Source organism: Candoia aspera, chromosome 7 (genome assembly GCF_035149785.1).
Source record: "Candoia aspera isolate rCanAsp1 chromosome 7, rCanAsp1.hap2, whole genome shotgun sequence".
NCBI lineage: Eukaryota > Metazoa > Chordata > Lepidosauria > Squamata > Boidae > Candoia > Candoia aspera.
In genome coordinates this window covers 78,676,352-78,697,417 of record NC_086159.1, presented here as the reverse complement: position 1 = coordinate 78,697,417, position 21,066 = coordinate 78,676,352, and the positions used below count along the sequence as shown (strand labels likewise).

The window sequence follows — 21,066 nt, the reverse complement described above, 5'->3', positions numbered from 1 at the left end:
CATATAAAAGAAGACACCTAGTTAGATGGCAGCACCTACCAATCTTTGGAATTTGGGAGGAGGAAGAGGAGGAGGAACCAAGTGGCAATTAGGACCAGAATTTCCATTGCTAAGTGATGTGGTTGTAAAGTGTGATGTCATGTGACCGCATCGCTTAGCAAAGGCAATCCTGGCAGTTCCTGTTGCCATTGTTAAGCAAGGAACACACAGGTGACCACGAAGCAAGGAGCTCCTTGTTAAGCAAGGAGCTCATGTGACCACGAAGTGGGAAGAGGCACTGAAACCACATCCCAGGCAAGCAGGTGAGAGCTATGGGCAGGCAAGAGTTATGGGCAGATGCCACAGGTGGATGCTACAAAATGTGGGCAGGTGGGTGCCACTGATGGGTGCTACAGAGTACGAGAGCTTCATGCCTCCTAGGAGCTCCTCAGGAGAAAAAGTAGCAGGAGTGGGAGGAACCTGCAGGAGCAACTTGCAACCTTCTGCCAGCTTCCCTATTGACTTTGCTTGTGGGAAGTTGGCAGGGAAGGTCGCAAAGGGTTACCACATGGCTGTGGGATGCTACAACTGTCGTAATTGTGAACTGATTGCCAAGCACCTGAATTCTGACCATGTGACCATGGGGATGCTGCAATGGCCACAACTTTGAGGACTGGTTGTAAATCCCCCTTGTTCAGTGCTGTTGTAACTTGAATGGTCACTGAATGAGTGGTCATAACCCGAGGACTACCTGCACTATATTGTTGTGAAGAAAACTACATGGATATGTCCCTGAAGTCACCAGGAATCTGGCTTGACTGAAAGACAATTTTAACTTTTATTATATATATTACAATGTCCTCTTTTCTTTTAAAGATTAAATTTTACATTTTCAGCTTTAAACTTGGAAGAGAAAAGGAACCCAAAGCTAAAAATAAAACAAATTAATGGTTATTGAAAATTGTACTTCACTGGCCAATATATTACAATACTCATACATGCGGAGATACATGTAAGGAACTAGTATAGAACCTAACAAAGAAGAAGTCAGCCAATCTTACTTTTTTTCTACAAAATATATATATTGACTTTGAATGAATTGATACCCCCAGCTGATATGCTTTTACTGTTCAGAGTCATAGGCTTTTTGGTTCAGAGATTGAATACACCCATGAAAACCTTGACAATAACAAATATCATAACTAACAATTATTGTAAGTATACAAAGAAATGACAAATTTAATATGCTGTTAAAACCAAAATCCATTCAATGAATGCATTTAATCTAGGAAGATATATCATAGTTTATAGTTTATAAACTATGATATATAAACCATCAGCAGAGGAGATATTTTATTCTAAGACAATGAATTACTTAAAATTTGCTCGATTTCTCAAACACAAGTAATATAGGGGATGAATGCTAGAAAAAAAAAGTGCTGCATATATGTCCACAAAACAAAATTTTGATTGTAAACTGCCCACAGTCCCCTTCTCGGGGGAGATGGTTGGTGATGGAAATTTGAAAGAAAGAAAGAAAGAAAGAAAGAAAGAAAGAAAGAAAGAAAGAAAGAAAGAAAGAAAGAAAGAAAGAAAGAAAGAAAAACAAACAAACAAACAAACAAACTTTTCACCACATCACTTGAATCACTTTTCCCAAACTGGAGAGAAGTCAGGCAAATAAGCAATTTCAGGCATCTGTAATTTTTTTGTGAGAAATGAACACTCATGCAGAAAACATGATCATGTCTGCCTTTTCACTTCAACAAGTTCTCAAACTTTACAGTAACTTAATTTATAAACTCCTTTTATCAATAAAGCCTTCAACTACTTGTAACTGAATTTCATAAAAGAAAAAATATAGCAAGATCAATGTTTGGCAAAAATTTATACTTAAAATGCAGTTTTCTGCAGACCAGATCAAGCTTATAGGGGCTTATTCTCACATTTAGGATTGCAGCTGTAAGAACAGATGAACATCGTTTTGATATGCATGGACTTATAAAAAAGTGGATTACAAAAACATTAAAATGAAAGAAAGCTGTGCCTACCTCTGAGATGTGTGGCATCGGATTAAATCCACAGAGGCTGCACACTACAGTCTTGCATTCTGTACAAGTGCTGTAATTTGGAGGATCTTCAGACCCCACATTTAGACCAATTTTACAGAGAGGACAAGCAGATGTTGGCAGTGAACCTTGGACTGTTGGATCAGCACTCTTTTCAGCTTCCACAACTGGAGACTTGAAGGCTTTGGTAGGCAAAGCCTTCTTCTCTGTTTCTTTATTGGTATAGATGTCTTCTTTGGAGGGCTCAGACTTTTCTGCTACTGGAGGCTTTGTTTCTTTTTTCAGAGGTGCCATCTTGGGAGATGGTTGAGGTATATCCTTTTGCAAAGCAGGGAGCTGTCCTGGAGGAAGAGGCTGCTTCGAAGGGGGCAAAGGCGCAGGTCCTTGTGTGTGGACTCCTGGCTGGCCTGCTGTGGTAATCAAACTGGAAGCCTGGCTAAAAATTGAAGCCCCAAATCCAAACAGCTTTCCAGTAACCGTTTCTTGAGGGGTTGTTGGAAGTGATTTAGGAGCATCACTAATGCGTCCTACATGAAGACTGAAACGCCTAGATTGCTCTGGTGTTTTCGGAGGTTGTTGGGCCTGAACCTGCAGCTGGGCTTGGCTGGGTTTTGCACCCATTGAGGCTTGTTGACCTTTTGGAGTCAGTCTGGCATCTGGTTTAGGATTCATCTGGGACTGGATTTTCTTAGAAGATTCTTTTAATCCCACTGATTCAGTTTGCTTTTGAGCTTTAGTATTCAATCCGGATCCAAGCTGAGAACTAAGTTTCATTTCAGACTTTTGATGAGACACTTGAGATAAGGTTTTGGAATCTGGAGCTGTAATTTTATCAACAGGTACATATTTATCTTGTGGTAGCTTGTCAGCTTCTGATCTCTGAAGATGTTCCATTTTATGTTGAGTGAGTGAAGGCTTGGTGCCATTTTGTTTGGAATCTGATTGTGAAGGATTAGATGTAACATCACTTGTGAGTTTCTGAATACTGGACTGCTTTTGTTTATCATCAGTTCCTGATGGCTTGGCCTGGTCTGATTTTGAGGCAGATTCTGCTAGCTTGGATTCAGCAGAAAGAGCCTTTGCTTTTGCAGGAGAAGGACTGGGCAAAGTTGGTTGTTTTATTTGTGTTGGTGGTTTTTTGTGTTCCAATGACTTGGTAGCATCATGTTTTAGAGCAGTTTCTTTCTTCTTCATAGGTGGCTGTGGTTGAGAAATTGCTTTCGCTGCTGAGGCTGAAGCAGGAGTTTCTTGCTTGGGTGAAGAAGGCTTAAGTCCAGAACTGTGGACTGGAGCTAAGTCACCACCTAAAGCTCTTTGCATCTGGCAGTTTAAACACAACCATTCTTTAATCTGTATGTATAATTAAAAAACAAAGCAAAGACAGAGTTATATCTTCAGTACCAAAAGCTTCATTTTACATTCTTTGAAGGGAAAAGGGACTCACCAGTTTTTTAAAAACTTTTTTTTACTACTTTTTACTTTCCCTTCTTAAATTTCCAAATACATTTCAATAACATATTTTTCTCATAATATGTCCTGTGTCCATCAGCTACTTTATGATACCTTAACATTTCTGATCTGTTTTCTAAATCCCATCTTTAAAAAGCACCAAAATTCCATTATTTAAATTATTATCTTGTTATATTTGTGCTGGTAGATTGCAAGCACATGGTTCACATTAACTTCTTTGGTGGAAATAAAATCATTGGGAATCATTTTTTGGAGTCAAAAAGTTTTGAAGAAATTGAAGAATCATCAATCTTTTAATCCTGCTGCCTCCAGGATTTTTTTTACAACTTTACAACTTCTATTTTTAGATAGAAGCATGACAGAGATTTTATAAATGTATTTATAAACAAACAGCAGGAAGGTGATATATTCATGTGAAGGTGATATATTCATGTGAGGTCCAAAGCAGTTTCTTGAATAATTTACAATATAAATTTACAATTTAATGCATGCACAGCATAGGGCTCAACTCAACATTCCTTTGTCAGTACCTATTATCTCTCTACCATCACAATTATATTCTAATTATATTTCAATGACAAGCAATTCTAGAAGCAGGCACACTTTGCTTATTCTCTATAAGCAAAATTCAGCTAAATTCTAGTTTGACATATTCTAAAAATGTATTTAAGATCTAGTATGTTGAGAGAAGTGACAGAATCTTATTTTTAAATTTTGTCTTAGAATCTGAACATTGTGCAGCAAACCAAACCCCATACAAATTAAAGCAAACATGCTTGAAAACATTATTTGGGCTATTTGGATGCCATTTTGAAACTTGATACAGCTTTGTGAACTACAGACATGAATTTTTGTATAGCTCTGACATGTAAGATGTCAGACAATTGCACAAACATCTAATGTTTTGTACAAGACACCATTTTGCTGTTAGCATCAAATCATTAGATTAAGGATTGGGCCAGACCACTGAGCCACATCAGCCACAAACTAATGCAATTCCCTGACTGCTCCATCATGTTTTTTGTATGTGTCACAGATCAAGCTTTAGTAAGCAGAATAAAATTACAATGCACATCTAACATGTGAAAAACACTGATCTGCATGTCTTATCAACAACTATCAAAACCACACAGGGAATTTGGAACATAGCATCTGAGAAATATAATATGTTAATCTAATAGCAATATCAAACTTGGCAGCCTTCTTAGATATTTCAGCAGACACATTGGCCAAAATAAGGTGTCTTTTTTCTTATCAGACCTTCTGGAACAGTTTAATAGTAGAAGGGTTAGGAAGTCTATATGCCAAGCTATGTTAAAAGGCAGCATAATAAAACATGAATAATTCCCTCCTTTTGACAGGGGCAGAGTCAATCTTGCACTAAAATATTCCTCTCCATTAGCATAAGGGATTTAAAAAGTGTCAGGCAGAAAGCTCTTTGATGTGACATACTCAAGATGTTCATTATGTAATTAGCTGGAATAAATGGTTTTCCACCCAGAGGCACTCATAATATGGAAGTGTTTGCTACTACTTTCCAGTTTTGTTCACTGTACTGGGGCTTCCTGGTGGTTACCCATCCAATTCGTAATCAGGTCTGATACTGCTTAGCTTTTTCAAAATCAGCAGAGATTGATTGTTACCTGGCATGTTAGTGTCTTATAAATATTAAATGAAAATAAGAGATCACTGGTGGATAAATAACACATATAACTTAATCAACACAACAAATTAACATGTACCTTTTATTATATGGATTACTGGAAGAGATATAAAGTAATATTTGGACAAATAGTTTAAACACATGAACTGACTGACAGAAATTTATGTCTGGCAGGCTAGGAGGATTTTCAACAGACTTCTCAGGAGAGCATATTTCTCCTTATTTACACATTAAGTCATGCTCTTCCACAATTTTCCTGTTGACCTGACAGATCGCAAGTGACAATGGTAATGTAATGAACATGAGTCCCCTTTGTGCTATAATTGACCTAGGAATTCCACTGGCCTACTAGAGAATGTTCAACATTAGGTAAATGTTAGTATTCAGAAGTGTTAATTGTCTTTGTAAATGTTAGCATTTGCTGGCTTATTTTTCTTTTGGTTTGTATTTTACTATACAGAACATACAGAACACAACAGTCTGCATATGACAAGCTTATGAGATAGGAACATGATAGTTTAGTTTCTCCTCCTTGGTTTGTCCTGCTATCTGGTGTTGTTAAATATCCATGCTTTGTGAGGAGCAGAATGCCAGGTTTCTGTCTGTCTTAAGGCAAATCAAGGTCAAGAGAAATCATTGAACCACATTATTCTGTATTGGTAAGACCACACCTAGAATACTGGAATTGGACCCCACATTTTAGGAAGGGCATGGACAAACATGTCCAGAAGAAGTATATGGAAAAATTTAGGAGGAATGGTTGGAGGTTCTAGGCATGATTATTCTGGAGAAGGGATGACTGCAGGAGCACATGATAGCTGCCTTCAAGTATCTGAAAGGCTGTCATATAAAAGACAGGGCAGAATTGTTTGGAGTTGTTCTAGAAGGCAGGAGAAAAAACAATGGGTTTATACAAGGAAATAGATTTTGGTTCAAGATCAGGAAAAATTTCCTAACAGTAACAGCTGTTCAACAGTGAAACAGACTGCCTGTGGACCCTCCTGTGCTGGGGGTGATTCAACAGAGGCTAGAGGGTGAGATAATGGATGCCTGCAAGGAGCAGGGGATTGGCTGAATTATCTCCCAGGTGCTTCCCAACCCTTACATTCTATGTCTGTATAAAATGCCAGGGTTCATTTTAAAGAATTCTGGCTTATGCAGCCAGGATGTTTCAGATGACTACATACCACCACGTGGCTGCAAGTTCTGTGAGACCTATAGCTTCCAGAAACCTGCATGTCCCTAGTAACTATTAGTACAAGATAAATGATGTAACTGGATTATATTAAGTTCGGCATATCTACAACCCTTCAGGCAGGAGCTGGAGACTAGCAGACATGAGGGAAAAGCTGAATGTGATTATATGTGTTTTTTAGATGTCAGTTGGAAAATAAATAAGTGAGACATAGGTCAGAAGTAGCAATGTGAACCTTGTAATGTTTAGTTAGGCAGTGAGATTTTGGACATTCAGAAATTCTGTCTGTAATTAGACAATCCCTAAGTTTTGGGTTTATTATACGGAGACTTGTAGCATCATAGAGAGTTACAGCATACCAGGAAAACCCCAGTAGAAGAAATTAGGCTGTGATACTGCAGTTGGTTAGAGAGATTCAGCCTGGCCAATGAGATCTGTCTTATACTATTTAAAATGTTACATTTTTACAGAATTATTTAATTTATACATTCCATGTGGCAGCATGCTGTACTAGCTGATGGAGCACAGATGTGGGGCACAGATGTATAAATTAAATAGCTGTTCCATGTTACAATCAGGAACTCAATGAAACTCATGCGTACATGCATACCTCATTTGTTGAAGGCTTGCAGCATCTGTTCCTGACTTTTAAACGAACTTGTAAGAAAATGCAGCTCCTAAAGCTAGTATTTTAATATTCACAAGAAACATCTAAGTAAAGCAATATTGATTCAAGATTTGGGATATCAGAATTATAAAAAATCCCACTGAACTCTTCTGCTTTCTCTCAAATATTTCTGAGGGAGAACTGAAATGTTAAAATTCTAAACATTACTGAAGAAAATGCAGTATCTTAAAATTATTTAGATTCATAAAGAAGCACTGCATAGCCCTAATATACATGTCAGACATCCATTGAGACTATGTATGTATGTATGTATATATCTTCGTATACACACATTCAACTCCCATTAGGCTAGCCACCACAACTACAGGTAACTGCTTATGGAAGTTCTAATCAAAAGAGCAGCAGATTGTCTCCTCTTGTCATCCATGTGTATAACACTCCTGGACATGGAAAATTAGAAAAAAATCTAATCAGAGTAAACTACCAAATATAGTGCCTAAGGACATTTATCTTCTGTGTCGCCAGATAAAGTATAATATTATTGCATTCTGAGAGAGGATTAGCCTGTCTGACCTAAAATGGAATCAGCCACAATTCCTGCAGTGTATTCCCTGGAAAACATCTCAAATCACATGATTCTGTTGTACCAGCAAGTTATGGTTGCCAGGCAACATTAATACTGGTGCTGATGAAGATCTGAATGTGCTATCTTTAGTGATGCAGATTTAAGGTATAATTTGCTTGAGTGAAAAAAACTGGTGTGGATGTTTGATGGTGATGATACAATTATACAGGGATGCTTTAAGAGATTTGTTCAAAACAATGAACTGATAAAATGAGAAATAAAAATGGGTTGAGAAGGACTCTTTAATAATGGGACCTGTTTCTGAGATGAGAGACCCTTGGCAAGAGATTGGCTGCTCCTCGCTACATCTGGGAAGAAAGTGTTTGCAAGGGGCTGTGAAAACCTGATTCGAAGAACTTTAATTTGGAGGCCATGCAGGAAGGAGAAGAGAGTCCAAAAAATAGTGTACCCATCAAGAACTCTGAGAATAGGACTTGGAGGCATATTGGGATGAGAAGGAACCCAATAATGATAACATAAATACAGGAAAGAACAGGTCACATTACATGACCATGGATTCCACTGCCTCTAAAGAACTGCTCAGAATAGGAAGAGCAAACAGGAACTAGAAGACTTAATAATGGAAGATAAATATGATTTAGTGGGCATTACTGAAACTTGGTGAGATGAAACACATGAATAGAATGCAAGGATTGAAGGATACAGTTTATTCAAAAGGAATAGGCCAGTCAAAAAGGGAGCAGAAGGAGTGGTTTACAGTACATGTGAAGGAAGTGCACACATGTATTGAGATCCAAGAATCTGAGCATTAAGGATCCAGTCAAAAGCATTTTGGTAAGAATACAAAGTGGGGAAACAATAAATATATTATGGTGGCGGGTATACAGCAGGCTCACTGGGTTCTCTACCATGGAGAATTTAATTAGCCACAACTGAGTTATCATTTTACAAATCAGTCTGGTGCAAGAACCTTACTGCAAGATAAACCATAGAAATTAGCAAGACAATAACTGCTGTTATGAAGAGCAAAAGATTGACAAAGGGTAGTGGTGTGTTTGTTGGATCTGTGTCTTTCTGGTGTTATATTTAAATGTTATATTCAGATAAAGAGAAATTACTGACAAAGAAATTTTCCATTAAAAGTCTCTTATTTTAAATTAATAGCTCATTAAAATATTTTTTGCTAATACATTAATCCTAATTTCATTTTTTTTAATCCATTCAATCATGTCTGATTCTCAGAGACTGCCTGGACAAGTTCCTGCAGTTTTCTTGGCAAGGTTTTTCAGAAGTGGTTTGTCCTTGTCTCCTTCCTAAGGCTGAGAGAGAGTGACTGGCCCGAAGTCACCCAGCTGGCTTTGTGCCAAAGGCTGGACTGGTCTCTCGGTTACTACACCAAACATGCAAGTAAATGAATATATAAACTTCATTTTATAAAGATAACCACCCAGAGTCCCTCTTTTGGGGGAGATGGGCGGTAATTAAATTTGAATAATAAATAAATAAAAATAAACCCTCCTGCAGGACTCTATGCATACAGTATATGGTGCAAACACATAATATGAACCTTGAAAGAGGTAAGTTATGCATAAAATCCCAATAAACCTGGACATGGACATACAAAGGTAGTACTTTGATCATATAAAATTAAGGGTGGCAAGAGGGCAGAGCCAGAAGGTAATATCTTAGCCAATCTCATGCATGAATGTATATCCCAAAGGAAGTTGCTTCAATGCCAGACCATCATGATTTTAAAGGAAACATAATGGTATCTCTTGAGAGCCAGTTTGGTGTAGTGGTTAAGGCATCAGGCTAGAAACCTGGAGACCGTGAGTTCTAGTCCCACCTAAGGCACAAAGCCAGCTGAGTGACCCTGGGCCAGTCCCTCTCTCTCTGAGGGATTATTGGTTCATATTATGTGTTTGCACCAAACCACTTCTGAAAACTTACCAAGAAAACTGCAGGAACTTGTCCAGGCAGTCTCCGAGAATCAGACACGATTGAACAGATTAAAAAAAAACTATCTCAAAGTTCTAGTCCCTGCAGAGGGATTAAAATTTGTGCGATCAAGAAAATGGAAAAATAGGGACCACTACAAGAAAATATTTCTTCTTTGTAAGAGCCTATATGTGCATGAAGTATACGTATGATAATATTAAATTCAAAATGTTTCTTGCATATACATGTAATCAAGCAAGTAGTCTTGTTACTTCGTGTTCTAATGGGCTACAATCCCCTGCTTCTCTTAGAGATCATCCTTCAATGATCACACAGACTTCAAAACGGAATGTCCTGAGAGCTGAAATGAATGAAAAAATAAACGCAATCTTTTCAACATGTTGTGATTTAACTGAAATAGAAATGAAAATCCTGTTTAGAGTACAGACTTAAACATACTTGCTTGGATGCAATTCTCACTAAACTCAACAGCTCAGCTCACACAGTGTGCTTCACTTGATCAATTAAAGGTCCAGCATTTAGTGAGAACTGCTAACATAATCACCTATGTTTAGCGACCTTTTCTCAAGGCAGCGTTATGTCTTTTCTTTGGCCCATTTAAACACCTAGCTAGGTAGACCTGGTGCCCCATATAACAAATGCTGATATCCTTACCTTTCTGGAAGTGCAGAGTCAGTGGCACATGCATTATTGTACTGTGCTTTCTACAAGGGACTCCTGGCATTTACTCATTAACACAGATGGACCAGATATAATAGAATCATAGGGTTGGAAGGGATCTTGGAGGTCTTCTACTCCAAGCCCCGCCAGTGCAGCAATTCTCATACCATTCTGGATAAATAGTTGTCCAGTCTCTTCTGAAAACCTCCAGTGATGGAGCACCCACAACTTCAGGAGGCAGGCTGCTCCATTGCTTAAGACCTCTCACAGTCAGGAAATTCCTCCTTAGTTCAAGTTTGGATCTCTCACTGTAAAGCTCCCACCCATATATTTTATGTCAACTTCCTTTTATCAGATGTAACCCTAGACACTTTTAAGCAGTAGAAGCAAGTGAAGATAATCTGTAGATTGCATCCAAACTGGAACATTAAATTATATCATATATTTCAAACTGGTAAGCTTCTAATCTGGGTGAGCTATCATCAGTTTCTGATGATAATCAATTCTACATTGCTACTTCATGTCAAACCACAGGTGTTGTAGAAGTCTTAACTTGGTGTCTAGAAGTGTTAAGAGCCTAGAGATGGGTTGAAATAAGCTTATAGTCAATCCCAGCAGGATGGTGTTACTCTTTTCCAGAAACATACTGATTCTGGCATGGATGGGGCTGCTGTCCCCTAAAGGACCTGGTCATCAGCTTGGGGATCTGCCTGGATTCGTAACTCCTGCTGAAGCAGCATGCAGAAACCATGGCCCAAAGGGCCTTTGCCTAGCTGTAGCAGCTGTGCCAGTTGTGGCCCTGCTGGACCAGGATGCCTTGACAGCGGCGACTCATGCTCTTAAAGCCATGTGTCTAGATTACTGTAAGTATGCTCCAGTAACGTACAATTCAGAAGCTCCAGTTGGTACAAAATGCAGCTGCCAAGTTGATAGCAGGTGAGAGCCACTTTGTGAACGTTCCACCCACTGCTCCTTGCTGCGTTGGTTGCCAAGAGCATACCAAGTCCAATTCAAAGTGTTGTTTTTGACCTTTTATGACTTAGCTCAATGGACCCCCTTCTCCAGCTGCAGTCTGCCCAGTTCATGTGTGCTGAGGGTCCTGTCCCTGCATGAATACAAGAAGCATGGGCTCAGAAGCCACCACACTAAGGAATACTTTGCCCTTCCACAAAGTTGGTTGAAACGGCATTATTAGAGTGGGCATTTGGCATTTAGACTGAGTGTGTGGGTGACCCTTGTATTATATTTTTTATTGTTGTTTTTAATCTTTTTTTTCCTGTATTCTAAACTACAAGGAATCTGAGCTGGGTAATGTAAATGCAAAATAAAACAGTAAATATACTATCTGCTTAACAAATGTGCTTTGGTATAAATACATATGTATCTACCCCAGTATTCCCTTTTGGGTAAGCGATGTAATGCAACACAAAAAGGGGATTCTCATCAAATCTAGCTTAGGCCAATGCCAGTTATCATGCCTCTCCATATCTTTCTATCCTTGCAAACCATCCTTGCTTTCATCACACCCATCTACTGATTCATAGATTGCTTTTTGCTGACCTCTCTCTTTCTGAGAATGTCATCAACTCCATCCATCCACAACTTTCTTGGTCTTTCCCTTCTTGTCAACTTGTTCACTTTTCCTTCATACATTTGTATTGTAATTCAGTCCTTGTTTATTCTCTCTATATGACCAAAATCACTTCAGTGGACTTCTTTTGTACTAGTCACTCACTTCTGCATGTACTTTAGATTTTAAAACATGAATATCTTTGAAACTGATTCAAGTTATTATGCCTAGATTTTATAATTTTGCATCTCCTTGTGAGGATTTTATTCTTGTTGTTGTTATTAAAATTAAACCCAAATATACCATTTTAATCATTATTGGGAAAACTGGGAATATTTAGAATTTATAACTGGTATGAAAAAAGAAATCAGTTTCCAAAAAATGCAATAGGTATAGAAGCTTTCAAGTCATATGGGATACCAAGGTCAGCATGTCAAGCCAATCCATCCCAAGCAACCTGAGTGTATGACCAGCTTTCTCTTTGAATGACAAGAGAAGAACAGCAATTTTAGACAGCTTATCATCATCAGTCTTGTTATTGAGAAACTCTGAGAAAGCTTCCATGACATTCCAGAAACTCATTGATATAGAGGAACAAACCAAGAGTTGACAAATACTTATCATATGCTTATAAGTTCCTCAGCTTGTCTGAAAATTTAGCTTCCTCACAATAAGGTGTTTTTTAAAAATGGACCATACAGATATATATTTTAAATGTACTTACCTCTGTTATATGAGGATTAGGATCAAAGCCACATAGACTGCAAACTATTGTTTGACACTGGGTGCAGGTATTATAATTGGACTTTTCAGGAATGTGCAGCAATAGTTCAGTGGTAGTGCAAAGTGGGCAAAAGGTTTTCTTTGTGGCTAGTAATCCAGGGTGCAATGGAGTTGTATGCTGCTGCTGGGAAGGCCCAGACAGTTGATCATCAGGTTTTATAGGTCCTGCCTGCTGCTGGAATTGAATTGTAGGCTCAGCGTGTTGGGTGGAAGGCTTTGCAGGCACTCCAGGCCGCTGAGATGGACGTTTTACAGATCCTCCAAGCTGCGGAACTGCTTTTGCAGGGCCAGCCGAATGTTGCAATGGTTGTTTACTGGGTGCTGCTGGCTGAGCTTTTGCAGGACCTTCTAATTGCTGAGATGTCTGTTTAGCAGTTGATGCTCCTTGCTGGGCTACTGGTTTTGTAAGAATAGGAGTCTGGGAAGATGTTCTAGCAGTGTCCACACTGGGAAGTGTTTCAGCTCCTGACTGTTGCGGTGAAGATTTTGCAGGTTTTGTAGACTCTTGTTGTGGGAACTGAAATGTGGGTGGTCCTGGATACTGTTTTGCTTCTTCTGATTGAGGGCCTGGTTTCTGACTTTGCTTCGGCATTCCAGATTGCAGCTGCTCCTGCAGTACCTGTTTGGAAGGTCCTGTTTTTTGTGGGGCTGGTATGACAGCCCCATGTTGTGGACTACTTGGCTTTGGAAATGAACGTTGTAATGGTTGCTTGGAGAGTCCCTCTTGTTGCTCAGATTTATCATGTTCCTTCTGGGTGGGCTTCATCTTCTTGGAGCCTTCATTCTGGTTTGTATCCAAGTCAGATATCAAATCAAAAGGATTGAATTTATTCACAACTGAAGTGACTGCACCAAATGGGTTGGCATCTGAGAGGAAGCTGGGCATCATAGTTGGCTTCTGATCATCTTTAAAATCAGTCCTTGATTTAGACTCTCTCAAACTCATGGATGATGTGCTTCTTCCAGGTATCCGTTGCTCTGTTTCCAGTGTATCTACTGTTCTGCTTTTACTTAGTGTGGGGGGCCCAGGATCCCGAGGCTTACCCAGTTGTTTTGGGTGATCACTGCCATCAGGTTGAGCATATCTGTAAAGATATAATGATATAGCCAAAGTTAACCCAATGTGATGACATCTGAATATTAGAGAACCAAAACAAGAAAATGAACTCAATGTTTTAATCCATATACAGATGTCCTTCTCATTTCCCATCATTCACATGCAGAGGCCATTTTCCAGATTGCAAGTATACTTGACAGGTAGATGATGCAAAGTTATGTAACATATCCTGCTGGGCCTCATAAATTTTATTAGCAGTAATTGTGAACATTTGCCAGATTTCTGACTTTCATTACAGTATATTTATTAGTAGCACTAACAAAAATCCAAAACAATCAAATATTTATTTATTTATATTTATTTATATTTCAAATTTCTGTCACTGCCCATCTCCCCTGAAGGGGGACTCTGGGCGGTTTAAAACACTATAAACAAATTAAAACCATAAAACATAGATTGCAATACAAAATATCATTAGAAATACAGTAGATAAATATACGACCCTTGTGGCGAAAAGTTCTCATTCAATGGGGAGGGCACTATGATCAAATATTATCTAACCTGAGAAAATTCTCATCTTCAAAGAATCATAGGATTGGAAGGGACCTTGGGGATCTTCTAGTCCAACTCCCTGCAAAGGGCAGGAAAACCTCAGACCATCCCAAACGGATGTCCAAACTTTGCTTGAAACCCCCCAGTGATGGAGCACCCATGACTTCAGCGGGCAGAGAAACTGTTCTACTGCTTAATAGCTGTCAAAGAGATTACACTGTAGAGCAAAAAGTTAAACAGAATACCCACTTTGGACAATTTTTGTCCAACCTTTTACCCAGGTGTTACACACTCTTAAGGTATGAATGTATTCAAGTCAATGAATCCCACCAGCCAAGCACTGAAGTGGCAGGCTATTTTTAAGCCAGGGAGTATGGCACATGTTTTAAAGGCTACTTCTGACTTGGTGATGATCGTAAGTTGTGCAGGCCTGTAATATTTCAGAAATATATTTGAAACTCAGCATTGCACAAGGAATGTATCAAAAAGTCAGGCTGTTTATCGCTAAATATACAGTATGTCAGGTAAAAATTATAATAATGTGTATTAATCAAAGATCAATAAAAGACTCAACTTTTAATTCTAATGTGTATGCTGCTACCATTTTGGAAAAATGTCAGAGTGAAATTCTGTTCTCTTCCATAGAGTTGTGTGTTGCTGAAAGGCTGAGATGCAATGCATTTTTTTCTCTCTGAAGGGTACATTGTTTGTTAGCACTTCTGCTGTGCTTTGAATTACGTTTTTCAGTTTTTAGCATCAACTATTAAATGTCCTCTTGTCTACAGATGTTATTCCCTACTGCACATTAATTTTAAAATATGGTACTCATGACATTTAACCTATTAAAATTTCCCTGCTCTGAGAATAATAAAAATAAAATGACCCTGCAATAATTTTTAATTAAGAGTTTCATCAGAAATGAATTGCTTTCATTGTATAAATATTAGGAACTATATTGGATTTATCCAAATGCCAAAGTATGTTATTTTAATTGGTTAATATTTTCAGCTGGCACAATCCTTATGATAGTGGATTGCTATTGGAAAGCTTCCAAGTTATTTGACTGTCCCTAATTTTTTCTCAAGCATGTTCTCCACACGTAACACACACAGTGTTATCTTCCTGACATAGCCAGGAAGAATATGAGTCAAGTTGTAACTAAGATAGCCTTCCCAGGTTTGTTGTCCTGTAAATGTCTTAATACTGGAACTTCTAATATTCTTGGCAAGAAATAGCCTTTACCCTTTGCCCTTGTTGGCTGAGATTTCTGGGAGCTGCAGTGCCAACACATTTGGAGGGCACTAAATTTGGAAAGAAATCCCACACTTTCTAGGCTTAGGAGCCACTATGATTCTTGATCCCTTTATCTGGCTCTATTATAAGGTACAGAATGCAGAGCTGATTGGCTGGATAGGTTGAAGTGGGAACATATCAAAGGGATCATCATGCAAAGAGGAAACTAGTATGCTAAGTCAATAAGTTGTTAGAACTAGACAAGTAATCCACTACATCCACTGTAACTTTGGTTATATCACCTGGAATCAGGGCAGAAAGGACATTTCATAAGAGACCAAAAATATCATGTCTGCACAGGGAAAGCATGGCTTTCCTGTATAAGCTTCTTAGGAAATGTATAATAAAAAATAGCAATAAAAGCATACAAGCATACTGCAATTCCACCAATCTACCTTTCTTTTAAAAATATTAATTTCACTCATTTCTACAGCTTTTAAACATAAAGAGAACACTGATATTTACAAAACTGAAAAAAATATTTATCATGCAAGATGTAAGATGACCTGCCTAACTCTGATTCCCAAACTGATTATTTTTGTCCAACTTTTAAATGAATCATGATTTAAAATTTTACATTTTAACTGTTGCTTTAAAATGTTTTATTCCTCCTTTTTAGAAAGAATGTTTAGTGAATCGTTCACAACAGATTTATAGAGGCAGACTTCTAGTAGTTGCAGACATCATAAAATTCCTGTACAGGGTGGCATGGAAGCAAAATTATGAAGACTTATACTGGTATAATGACAATCACTATCACAATTGCTTTAACAGGTACTTTTGATTTTCCCTGATTTTCTTGCAAGTAAGTTTAGATGAAACCCATCAAGTCATTTTGTAGGATTCTTCACTATAAGTTAGTTTCAGGTGAGTTTCTTTGCAGGTTGTAAAACCAATGTAAAGCCGTGCATCTCTCTCTCTCCCTCTCATACACACACACACAAAACTTCAAATAAACTGCAAAGTGTAAATAAACAAAATATATTATTTTAACTATTAGCTTAAAAATTCTCCATCTATGGAGAGAAACACACAATACTAATCCATAACTGAAGAATTCACATACCAACTAAAAACAAGCTACTACATTACAGCTTAGTGACATATGTAAACCAAACCAGTTTTATTTTTAAATTAATACAAGGAACAATGAACAAACAAGGCCATCACATTCACTCCAGTAAATCTTTGGATCAACTACTAATATTCTATAAATGTGTACTTTAACTATTTCAAAATCATCAGTTACAATAATATACCATAAAAAATAATCCTGCTAGAAAATAATACAACAAAATTCCCAGAAAAGAATATGGGATTACAAAATTACTAACGGTCATTTCAGATTATTTATTTTTAGCTCTATTATACTCATTGTTTTTCAGTTATATGTAACAGTTGTACTTTAGGTATTTTACTGTATCTGGCCTTATGGCTGTAATAAACTGATTTGATTTGATTAATAGATGCAGTTTGGATCTCACAAAGGAATGTATTAATATCAGTAAAGTTTGGCAGACTTTAGGGAGATTTAGAATGTTAATCTACAGTCTGATGCATCATGACACATTTTGTCCATACAAGCCATCATTTGCTAAAAATATATCTATGAACAAAGGCTACACTTCAAAAAGGCACATAAAAGTCAACAGTCTGCTTAAACAGACTGATGAATGGAATCATGCTTTAAGAATACTACGTACGCCTACATAATCATCATTTCTAGAATTAAAAAGTTAAAAGTTCTAGAATTAACTAATAAAATTTATATCAACTGACAAGTCAAAGGGTTCACATAAAGAGCCATATCTATTTTAGCTATGACTAAACAAACAATGGTTTGTTCAAACAACAGACCAGAAGTAGAAATGGTTAAGGTTTGGAAATGAACTTCCAATTTAAAAATTCCAAACTAAAGCATCCCTGACATTTTTTTTAAACTGAGGAACAGACTAAAAAAATACATTAAAACAACATGGTCATATACATGTTTACTGAAGATGTAAATCATAACCAACTTAGTAAAGGTCCTAACTTCTAATGTTAGTAATAACATTTTTGGGGGCCTTGATCTATTTTATAATGGTACATTCTGGTTTATGTTTTTATTTCTGTTTGCCAGCCACAGTTCCTTTGGTTGGTGGGCAGCTATCTAAAAGCATTTGTCTCCTTCTTCCCTTTTCCTTGCAGTTGTGAGAAGCTCACATCTGATTTTCAGAGCTGCTGTGTCATTTGAACTAGGAAGATCAGCTAAGATCATAGAAACATGTACCTTTCAGATCTGGCTTTATTTACAAAGCTGGCTTGTTTCAACTAACCATAGTTAAGAATCATATGGATTTGAGCCTAATGCAAAATGCTAATTAATCTGAAGTAGAAGAAGATGAAGCCTGAGACTTGCTGTGTCATTACAATATTAAACAATGTTTTAACATGTGTAGTGGTAAATAGTTTCCATACTGTTGCCTAGCTAGGTTCACATGCCCATGACGTTACCAGGAACTGAATTTGACTTGAGGGAGACTTCCTTTACTTATTGCAGATATGTACTTATTAGGCCCATCTCTATTTTGGCCCACAGAATTCCAATAGAATTTCAAAATTTTGATTCAAATAACTTATAAAATTAACTGTTACATATACAAATCAAAACCAACTCTGGGATTATCCTATGCAGGATGATTCAGAACAAGCAAAGGAAAGTATTTCTTCATATAGTGCACAGTTACTTCTATATGATGTGGTGATGGCTATCAAATCTTTAAAACATTAGACAAACTGATGGTTATCTATGTATAAGAGCTATATACTGCCTACAAAATCAGAGCCTGTTTATGAGCATCCTATAAGCATCTGATTAGCCATTTATGTGGGAAACTGATCTGAACAAAAATAGCAACAATAGACATGTATGGTAATATACGTGTGTTGAGTATGTATGCACATCCAATCCTCTTTACTGTGAAAATTTAGATCTGCTCAAGATCCTGTGAGTTTACAGATAAATCTGAATGTATCTCAGCATAACCAATCAGTTGAATACACTTCCCAAAATGAGGTACCTTCTTGATATAGTATAATTGTGGGGTAGGGAAATAGGTTTTGCTTTTTACCATTCAGCAACTGGAGAGCAGAGGAGGAAAGAAGTAACAATACAGATGACTGGTAATGTTTCCAGGTACAATTTAAAATGATAAGTAATGATATGAAGTAATGTCAACATACTTTTAAATCTAATTAACAAATACTCCTTGGTGAAAGAAAACAGGCCAACTCACCAATAAAGCATTAGGCATAGATATAATTTATTGCAAAAGATAGGCCAAGATATACATTGACCTCAATAAAAATAGGTACCAGAATGAACGATGGCTTAGAAATTAGTTTATACTATTGGTAGCAGTAAGTAGGGCAAAGTGGTAAATAGGGTCAACCTGAGATGGAGCAAAACCAAGCAATTCTCTAGTCAAGCAAGTCAAGATAAAAAGAACACAAAACATATAAGGCTTATGTAAATACATAGAACAATTTGAATACCAAAGATTTAACTTATTAGGGTACATAAAATCTGTTTTTATGTACCCTAATACCCTACATAAAATCACCTCATTCTGTCTAAACTGTAGGCCATATGTGTGCTATGTATACAGTTTTGTAGTTGCATACTACATTAGAGAGTATGTAAAACATGAAGTAAAACATTAACTAAGGAGTATTTATGTGGGTTAACTTTCCACTATTTGCAATACATAAAACTTGTAATTTTAGATCTAGTTAATTCTATTAAGATTTAAATATGCAAAATAGGGAGGAAATCCCACTGAAGAAATAGGGCAAATAGTATATGGTGGTTTGTTTTCTTTTAAAGGGCTATACGTGTATGCAGATAGCATGTACCAATTTTTTTCAGATACTATGTTTTATCTTTATATACAGGAAAATCTTCAAAACACAAATAAATATATAAGTTGCTGATATATTCATATCACCCCTTTATAGGTTTCCAAAATAGGTTTCCAAGTAAACTGGTGTGGTGGCAGTGGGACGGACATATTAATCTGGATCCAATTCTATTATGGTAAATCAATTCAACAGATAACGTTTTTCAATCCTTGCATCATTTTCTTGTATAAATCATGCATTATATATATCCCATTGTCAGGCTCGCAGAATGTGAGTTTGACAAAAAAAAAATTGCACCATACACAGACACACGCAAACGCACCCACACAGCATATTGCACCATAGCTTTCTGCCTAAAGCTGGTAAAGACGAAGAAATTCTCCAAGGTAGCTCTCGGTAGGTGACTCCAGGGGAAAAGCGGGCAGTTTCAGCACCTTGGACAGGAGATTTTGCATTAATAGGCTCCGCCTCGTATTCACAAGGCAAGGGAGCAGTAATGACGCCGCTTCCATAGTCAGATTCTGGCAACATCTGGGCAAAGGGGAGGGGGCGAGTCACATGAATATCGATCCCGATACCAGCGCCAATCTTAGAGACGGATCGCCCCTCTCATTCTCCTCATTTGCCTTAATAAATGTCGGGGGTCAGGGAAGGCGGCGGCTGCTGCAATCCAGTGCCAAAGAGGAGTGGATGATGCTCAAGCGGCTGAAAACAGCATCTGCCCATGAAAAAAGGCGAAGACTTTCAAGCTGGGGAGGCTCGAGAGCTTCGGGCCGAGAATCCATCCCTCCTGAAGCAGAAGCTGCTTCCATTTTAACTCGGGTAAACGCCGCGGGGGGGGGGGGCGGGGGGGGGCGAAGACCTCTCTCGATTCGCCAGAAACTGAAACTAAGCTCATCCACTCCAGGGAACGTCTGGAAGGGTTTTGGACCCTGGAAGGAAGGACAGCGGGGATGAAAACCCCCGTAGGAACGGGGGCACGTGTGGCCAACTGATCCCGGGGCGATTCTCTGCTCCGTCACCCGCTTTGCCCCCCCCCCCGGCTCCACCCATCCACGCCCCACCTCCCCGAGCCAGGATTTGGTCCCCCGGGCGTGCCTTGTCGAGGGAGGCGCCTCCGGGCCGGCGGTCTTTCCTTTGGGCAGCCCCTGCTGCGCCCTTGACATGACGGCGGCGATCTGCCTCCTCTCCTCCGGGCTCAGGCGGCTCAGGTCCTCCTCCACGCCCGCCGGGTCTCCCGCATCAGCCCCTGCCACACCTTCGGGTAGCCCGGCCAAGCTTTCGCCGCCCTCCAGGCTGGTTTCGTTGCCCATTGTTGAAGAGCAGAGCCGCAGGCGAGCAGAGGGCGAAAGTCACCGATCGGCGAAGGGGAAGGTCGGAGCTCCCCCTTCGCCCTTCCCGCCTGGCAATCAGTCCTCAGCGAGAGGGGTCTCCATCGCTGGGCGGCTGGCCGGGGCAGCCTTCCGCGGGCTGCAGCTGCAGCTCTTGCTGGGGAAAAGGAGAGGAGAAAAAGCATCCCAGAGTTCCCCCGCTCCAGCCGTAGAGCGCATGCTCTTGCACAAGACGGGGGATTTCCGCTACTCCCTCCTTTACATTTGCACTCACAAGCACACACAGCGCATTATTCTCCTCCTTTTTTTAAAGGAACCGCGCAACACCCCTCCCATTTTCCAGGGATCCTGCGCGGGGGCTGCGCGCA

The 21,066-nt window shown here is 38.8% G+C and overlaps 1 protein-coding gene across 1 annotated transcript; it reads right to left on the bottom strand.

Annotated features, from left to right (window-relative positions):
* Window positions 1-249: 249 nt before the first annotated feature.
* Window positions 250-20,748, bottom strand: LOC134501528 (protein piccolo-like). Its single transcript, XM_063309368.1, has 4 exons — window positions 20,466-20,748; window positions 12,504-13,647; window positions 2,031-3,398; window positions 250-309 (listed from the first exon to the last, which is right to left on the bottom strand). The coding sequence occupies exons 1-4, from the start codon at window positions 20,678-20,680 to the stop codon at window positions 250-252; spliced, it is 2,787 nt and encodes a 928-aa protein (XP_063165438.1). The 5' UTR covers window positions 20,681-20,748.
* Window positions 20,749-21,066: the final 318 nt, after the last annotated feature.

Excerpts from the sequence above, each read along its gene's own strand:
- LOC134501528 (XM_063309368.1), bottom strand. The coding sequence starts at position 20,680 with ATGGGCAACGAAACCAGCCTGGAGGGCGGCGAAAGCTTGGCCGGGCTA. Across the intron at positions 13,648-20,465 it reads GAGGCGCCTCCCTCGACAAG|ATATGCTCAACCTGATGGCA; the intron begins GCACGCCCGGGG and ends ATATCTTTACAG. Across the intron at positions 3,399-12,503 it reads CTAATCCTCATATAACAGAG|ATTAAAGAATGGTTGTGTTT; the intron begins GTAAGTACATTT and ends TTATACATACAG.